This window comes from Arachis hypogaea, chromosome 9 (genome assembly GCF_003086295.3).
Source record: "Arachis hypogaea cultivar Tifrunner chromosome 9, arahy.Tifrunner.gnm2.J5K5, whole genome shotgun sequence".
Taxonomy (NCBI): domain Eukaryota; kingdom Viridiplantae; phylum Streptophyta; class Magnoliopsida; order Fabales; family Fabaceae; genus Arachis; species Arachis hypogaea.
The window spans coordinates 15751253-15759072 of record NC_092044.1 but is presented as its reverse complement, the minus strand read 5'-3'; the positions used below and the strand labels follow the sequence as shown (position 1 = coordinate 15759072).

The 7820-nt window shown below is 31.0% G+C and overlaps 1 protein-coding gene across 1 annotated transcript; it reads right to left on the bottom strand.

Moving 5' to 3' along the window:
- Positions 1-1250: 1250 nt before the first annotated feature.
- LOC112708935 (protein ALP1-like) lies at positions 1251-2011 on the bottom strand. Its single transcript, XM_025760852.1, has 3 exons — positions 1724-2011; positions 1415-1637; positions 1251-1330 (listed from the first exon to the last, which is right to left on the bottom strand). Exons 1-3 carry the CDS (start codon positions 2009-2011, stop codon positions 1251-1253), a joined length of 591 nt encoding a protein of 196 aa, XP_025616637.1.
- Positions 2012-7820: the final 5809 nt, after the last annotated feature.

The following is a 7820-nucleotide window of genomic DNA, read 5'->3' as shown; positions in this document are numbered from 1 at the left end:
TAATAAATTTACTAAAATACCCCTAATAATAAATATGTGTAGCTAAAATTATTATTAATTTTATTTTTTTAAAATTTACTAAAATACCCCTGATATCAAATATCTTTAGCTAAATTGTTTATTGATTCTAATTCTTTTTAAATTTACTATAATACCCTTAATATTAAATATGTTCAAATAAAATTATTCTTGATTTTATTTTTTTAAAATTTACTTAAATACCCCCAATATCAAATATGTTTAACTAAAATTATTATTGGTTCTAAATTTTTTTAAATTACTAAAATATTCTTAATATTAAATAATTATTAGTAAAATAATTATTACTAATATATTCCTAATATTCCTATTATTATTGATTCTAATTTTTTTAAAATTTACTTAAATACCCCAATATTAAATATGTTTAACTAAAATTATTATTGATTTTAATTTTTTTAAATTTACTAAAATACCCCCAATATCAAATATCTTTAGTTAAATTATTATTTATTCTAAATTTCACTTAATAACAATATGTTTAATTAAAATTATTACTTTTTTACATTTTGAATTTACAAAAATACTTCTAATAAAAAATTTACTAAAATACCCTTAATAAAAATATGTTTAATTAAAATTATTATCGATTCTAATCTTTTCAAATTTACTAAAATACCCTTAATAACAAATATCTTTAATTAAAATTAACATTATCATAATTAAATTTACTAAAAAAGCATTACTATTATCCAAATGAAAGTTACAAAAAATTCTTAAAAGTAAAAAATTACTTGCACTAATAAGCATACATGCACAACTCTTATAAAAAAACATAAACACATCAACAAAATGAAATCAATGTTACGACAGACAGCCTCATACATAGAAAAATTATTACAATTATCGAGCGTGATGTCTTCTCCTCCATTGGTTCCACATTTCTTGTGCAAGTTGATATTTCCATCTACCCCAAGCATCACTTGTCTCAATATGGTGGATCGTCTCACCATCTACTCCAAGTATATTTTGATCTTCTATCTCATCAATAGGATCCATAACCATCACTTTTCTAATATGATTATGCAAAAGGCAACAAGAAGTTATAATTCTTCCTTGAGTCTTAATAGGATAAAATGATCTTCCCCTTAAAATTCTCCATCTTGCTTTCAATACTCCAAATGCCCTTTCAATGACATTCCTAACTTGTGAGTGTTTCATATTAAAGAACTCTTGAGCTGTACTGGGTCGATTATGTGGATTAAACTCACTCAAATGATATTTTTGTCCTCTATAAGGTGCCAAAATCCTTCACAATTTATGTATCCAGCATCACATAAGTAGTAATGACCTAGTGTAACATATAAAATTGAACAAAATTAATGAAAGATCAAATAGTTACTTTAATAACATACTAAAGTCTCAATAAAAATACCTTGGGAAACACTAAACCCATTGCGAAATAGTGCATCTCGCAATACCCTAGAATCCGCAGCTGAACCCTCCCAACCCGCCAGTACGTAGATAAATTGCATATCAGGAGCAACCACTCCAAGCACATTGGTTGTTATGTCACATTTTCTGTTTCGATATCTAGGCTTATCAGCCTCAAGGACATTGATTTTGATATGAGTACCATCTAAGACTCCTAGACAATTCTAAAGTCCAAAAAAAGAGATCAATTTACTCAATTCTAAAGTACACCAAGCATATTAAGTTTAATAACATTAGCAAGATAAATTACCTTGAACCATTTCCATCGTTCATCCATTCTATCCTGGCTAAATGGTTGAGGTTTCTTCAGCAAGAGATTATGACATCTCAAAATAGCAAGCAATACATCATTAAACCGCCTACTAATTATTTCTTCAGATCTCACAAATTGTCTCTTTATTACTCTAATTTTGACGTCATGTGCTATAATATGTAAAAATATGGCAACCATTTCTTCCACACCCATATTCCTACTTGGTTCTAACCTTCCAACCCTTTTAAGCATGTTACATAATGCACGAAAGGCACATCTATCCATTCTTGTATTTTCTATACATGCTAGATCACTAAAATAAATAATCCTATCGACACTAACATCCCTTATTACTTGCCTACTGTAACTATCATTCTATTTTCTTTTCTTTTTTTTTTTAATTGCAATATAATCAAAACATAGCAAATCATCAACAACTTAACTATAAGGTCATTCATTAATTCAAAATATAAAATCAAGCAGGCAATAACTCTCATCTTCTATTGGGATCCATTCTGTAAAAAAAAAAAATATTAAAATATTTAGTTAGAAGACTTTACTATTTATTTATTCTATGTAAACTTTTTCTTATCATTTAAAAAATAAAATTAATAGCCAAAAGAACATCTCACAACACATGATATATATCTTAGCCAAAAGGATAATTTTTCCCCCTTCAATTTTCTTTGTGCTATGTTAGATTTCTTTACATCTCTGATCAGTAATCACTATACCTTAGCTTATTACATAAATCATACTTCAAAGCTAAGTAATGAGATCAGACCATAGAAATATACATACATCACTTAACTTTCCTTTAATTTGATTTTAGAATTTCAACTTCATGAAGGAATAAGGACACACACATATATAGATATAGAAGCAGTTTGGCAGTTTCAAGGAGACTAAAATAATAAAATAGTTCTGTCTAAGGCATATTAATGGTTCTCTCCATAGTGTTGTTGATCAAACCATAAATAGATGAACTACTTACTACTGGAATTCAAGAAAATCAATTAAACACAAGAGGATTACTTCAAGGAACACATCTTGAAAATGTTATTATGAATAATCATCCAAAGGTTTACAATATCATCTTCATTAGTGTTTATAGAAATAGTCACCTTAGCACAAACACAACAAAATGAGTCATTGACACATTAACTATTGTTGATGCTTCTAGGAAGCTGACAAGATTGAACTGGCTAAGTCAACAGGGCTAGATCAGAAGCAAATTAACAATTGGTTTATTAATCAAAGAAAGCGTCACTGGAAGCCATATGAGAATATGCAATTTTCTATGATGGAAAATCTTGGTAGCCGATTCCTTTTTGATGAATGATTATTGTATACATTATTCCCGGCCCCTCTAATATTTGTATATCCTGATTAATTAATTGCTGCTTATAATTTTCTCTTGTAAATTCTGAAATTAAATTAAAGCAGGTTACCGACTGTAAAAATGCTTAATTACTCCCGGAAAGAGAATGGGAAGTGATAATATATTAATGATTAATTTGCGTCTCTTATATATAATATATATTATGAGGAATGTTAGGAGCCAATATAGAAAGTTAGATAGTATTGACTTAGATACATGGAAAGAAAAATTGATGATCTAATATTCGAAAAGTAGTTATCTACATTGTGAATGAATGCATGCTTATTTGCTTTTTTTGGTTCATTATCATACATACTTCACTTGTTGCTGCAACGTTGCATAGTCATTTTACGTCCTCAATTCAAATCAAACTTTTTTACTCTCAAAGTTACTCAATCACTTCTAGTGGCTTCATTCTGGCCCTATGGGTGTGTGTTGGTGATATATAAATAGGTTTAATTGGAGGTGGACTAGAGCTAGTTGTATAAAGATAAAGTTTCTACCTCTGCCCTTCTTTTATTTGTTCATGCTTTCTCTTTTTCTCTTCTAAATAGATGAAGGATGAATCACAATATTAGTCAAACAGCATAAAAATTTAATACAAAGGTTTAAAGCGAAAAAAGCTTACTTACTTCTAGGGGTGCACAGACCCGGCCCGGTCCGAAGGCCCGGCCCGGGCCCGAACACTTTAGGGGCTAATTTGATGTGATTTCATCGGGTTTAGGGCCGGGTTAGGGTCTCAAAAATAGACCCGGTCATTATTTCGGGTCGGGTCCGGGCCATAGCTCGGGTCACCCGAAGTCGGCCCGATGGCCCGGTCATCATACATAATTAATATTTTGTGTTATTAGTGATGGATCATGACTATTTTTATGTAGAATTTAAGTATTGTAAACCTTAATATTTTGTGTTATTAGTCATTATAAGACTATAAGTTAATGTTTTATGTTTAGAATGCGTAAGACTTTAGACTAATGCATAATATTGTGTTATTTGTATTGATTTAAATATTTGATATTGTTAGACAATATTAGTATTGATTGTGATTTTGCTTTAGTATTGATTGTGGTTATGCTTTAATTTTAAAGAAGGATTGATTCTTGTTATATTTTTCTAAGTAAATTTTACCATGTTAAATAATGGTTGGAGTATTGGAAATTTGGATATTTTTACATGCTAACTTACAAGAAGATATCAACGTAATGTAATGTTAATGGCCCGGTTTTCACCCGGTTTTCACCCGGTATAATTGTGGCCCGAAAGTGTACTGGTTTCATCGGGTTTAGGGTCGGGTTCGGGTCTAATAAATTGACCCGGTGTATATTTCGGGTCGGGTCTGGGTCTCATCAAACCCGGCTTCACCCGGCCCATGTGCACCCCTACTTACTTCTTTACAGGTAAATCCACTACACCTGAAATGTAGTAAGTAGCAACAGTAAATAAATAAGTGTTCTTTCACAACCTTGAATTGTCAAATTTATGCTCTAATATTACAGACCCTTCATTTTAATTGTTGCAATGAACAATAAATAAGAGACTAATAACTTTTACTCTTATCTCTTTTTCTCTCTAAAATGTATTTTGATATCTCTATATAAAACCCTTCATATCTCTTGAGTTGTGGGACAATAACATACAAAGTTGGAACCAGATACAAACTTAAAATTTTATAATGCAGACCCAAAAACCTTGATAGTAGATTTGATTTCCTAACCCCTGAGTCCCCAATCAGAACAACTTTGAACAGATAATCACACTCCTCATCAAATGCATCAGCCATATATCTATCTTGTTAATTAACCTCTCTACCTGCTTTCATTTTCACCCTTCTATCTATCTATCTATCTATCTATCTATCTATCTATCTATCTATCTATCTATCTATCTGTCTGTCTTTATTGGAAATTCTAAAGGAACAAACCTAGTGACTAGTGAGGAGGTGAAAATAAAACCAAATCGAAAATAAGAATTGTTGGATATGAAAGGAGAAAGCTACAGGGTGCAAGGTCATGATCACACTTATGTAATGTTATAATTAATTAAGATTACGAAACTGGGAGGGGCCAAGACACAATCCTTTCTTTGGATGGTATTATTATTATTATTATTATTATTATTATTATTATTATTATTTACTCTCACAGTTACACTTGAATGATTACTAGTCCTTGATAAGAGGTTATATAATTATTATTTGTTTCTAACATGTTAGCTTGTAACTACTACTTTTTCAGTCTTTCTCTGAAGCAATTCATGCTCCTTCACATCCTGCTCTGTTCTATGAACAAGCTATGAGAATACAAAGCAAAGTGACTGGCGTGTTTACTCCACGGTCTTTATGAATCCTTATGCCACAAGAATCAAACCCAAAATTTCATAATGCATACCCAAAAACAATAACAATTCTAAGTTACAGCCTATGACTGAAAACAGAATCAACAGAAAAAAAATAAACACAACTCTACTTTATAACCTCAGCATTCAACCTTTGATTCAATCTACCATAGCCTTTGTCCTATATATACATTGATCAAAAGGTAAAAAAAAGCCTTTTCCAATTTCAAAAAAGAATTGCTTTCATTTTTCAAAGGGCTTTGAGTGTTGTAGTAATCATCAAAGAACCTCTTGTTATGCTTCCTTAATGACATTGCATTTCAAAGAACCATATATTCTATTCAGTATCACAAATCAATCAACAATAAGATTAACAGCAATGAATCACCTATTTGACAAAATATTTTAAACCTAGCACAAACCTTCATGCCAATAAATTATAGCACAAACATAGTTCAGGAAAAATAAATAAAAAACAAATAAAAGATTCTTACTTGAAGAAGAAGATTCTGTGCTTGAAAAAGATGAACAAGGTTGTAGAAGACAAATTAAACTCTCTTTGATGGCTATCGCTGAGACGCGAGGAGGGAGAGAATCGAAGGAGACGACACGAACAGGAAGCACCACTCGAGATGATGAACACGAATAGGAAGCATGAATAGGAACTGTGAGCTGTGATGATGACACGAACGCGAACGATTTCCTTCTAGAATAAGGAGCGCGGTGGTCGTGCGAATCGAAATCGGCGGCGAGGCGGCGCCGATGCCGGTAGAACCTCTGTGAATTTGAAGAAAAGCCTCGCTAGGGATTGGTTTTCATGGAGGAGGGGTTTCTGCTAGGGTTTGGTTTTGTTTGAAATGAATTGGGAAAAATCTAAAAAGAAGGGTTGGAGTGAAATTAATAAGGGTTTTTTGGTCTTTTTACTTTATTATTAACATTCCATTCCCATTGGAATTAAAGATAACCAGGGAGGATATGGGAATGAAATGGGTGGGATTTTGATTCCAGGGAATAAAATATATCCAGGAATAATTTTTTAACTCCTGAACCAAACATGAGAATAAGATATTCCATCTCAACATTCCTGAGAATACACTTGTATTCCCTCCAACCACACACACCCTACGTTAAAGTTATTTGGCAATCGTGCCAACTGGGAGATTCGAACTTCGAACTTCTCCGATTGCTTCATGCTGCGGTTTTGAGAGCACATGGAAATTATTTGTTATAGAATTTTCCCATTGTTAAAAAAGAAATACATAGCAAACGTTCACCTTTTAATTTTGATATAGAGAGAAGAATATCGAAGAGCAAATTTGGTCTAGGTAATTGGACGGTCTGATTTAAGAGATATAAATTAAACAGTTTGATTTGTGTCTTTTTTGTAACACCCTAATACTTTTAAACTGAGTTAAGCTTTATTTGAATTATATTTAGTAGCTAATATTCAAAACCTTGCAAAATTTTTCTTTTAAAACAAATATGAAATATTTATATAAAATAATTTATATATAAAAATACTGAATAATTAGTTTTTATTAGAATAGTTACTAGTTGAAAAATATAAGTGAATCTGAAAATACTAACATGAAAAACGACGTGCTAAATTATGAAAGCACAACAATAACAAGCTTTACTCATACCAAATAATTATAAAAAGGAACATCATAATTACAATTGCAATTACTCAATAAGGATGAAACAAGACACATAAGAAATCCTAATTCTCTTAACTTGTTTAAATATGACTGAAACAATCGCCTATTCTTCATTCTTAAGATAAACGCTTAATGGTTCGTATCTACGTTCTTGATGGCTCGCTCCTAATAGTGCACTTGTCTTTTCACCTCAACTAAGCAGTGTATTGCTTTGTACCGCATCCTTCCTGAAGATGGTACGGAGAGAGGGGTGAGAAACAAAAGTTTCTCAGTAGTTTATCTATATGGTGTCATCGTATCCATTTTCAGCCACTCCGAGTTTTAAAATAAAAACAGTGATAATGCAATATTGTTCAATTATTATTTTCAAAAGTCTTTGTTAGTCGGAGTGGTGTGACTTTTAGATACTTCTCATTTACTTATGTTATAACATGTGTGATGCATATAAAATGCCTATAACGTTCAAACATATAAATGTAAACTCATAAACCTTGGTATGATGTTCTCATAGGCCATAAAGCAAGGCAAAATAAATAATAAATAAGAGAAAAATAGTAACTTTGCCATAGATAAGTCAAACAGAATAGATCTGAATAAAATAAAGATCTTAAACAATATCATACATCATACAAAAATGAACTTTGGATAAAGAAGGATCTTTGAATGAAATAATAAACATAATCATAAATTAAAAAGGATAAAAGAAGAACAATCATGATCA

Bases quoted from the DNA above. Each gene is read 5' to 3' on its own strand.
- LOC112708935 (XM_025760852.1), bottom strand. From the start codon at position 2,011: ATGGATAGATGTGCCTTTCGTGCATTATGTAACATGCTTAAAAGGGTT. The intron at 1,638-1,723 runs GTAATTTATCTT...TTTGGACTTTAG, and splicing joins AACGATGGAAATGGTTCAAG to AATTGTCTAGGAGTCTTAGA. The intron at 1,331-1,414 runs GTATTTTTATTG...ATGTTACACTAG, and splicing joins TGGGTTTAGTGTTTCCCAAG to GTCATTACTACTTATGTGAT.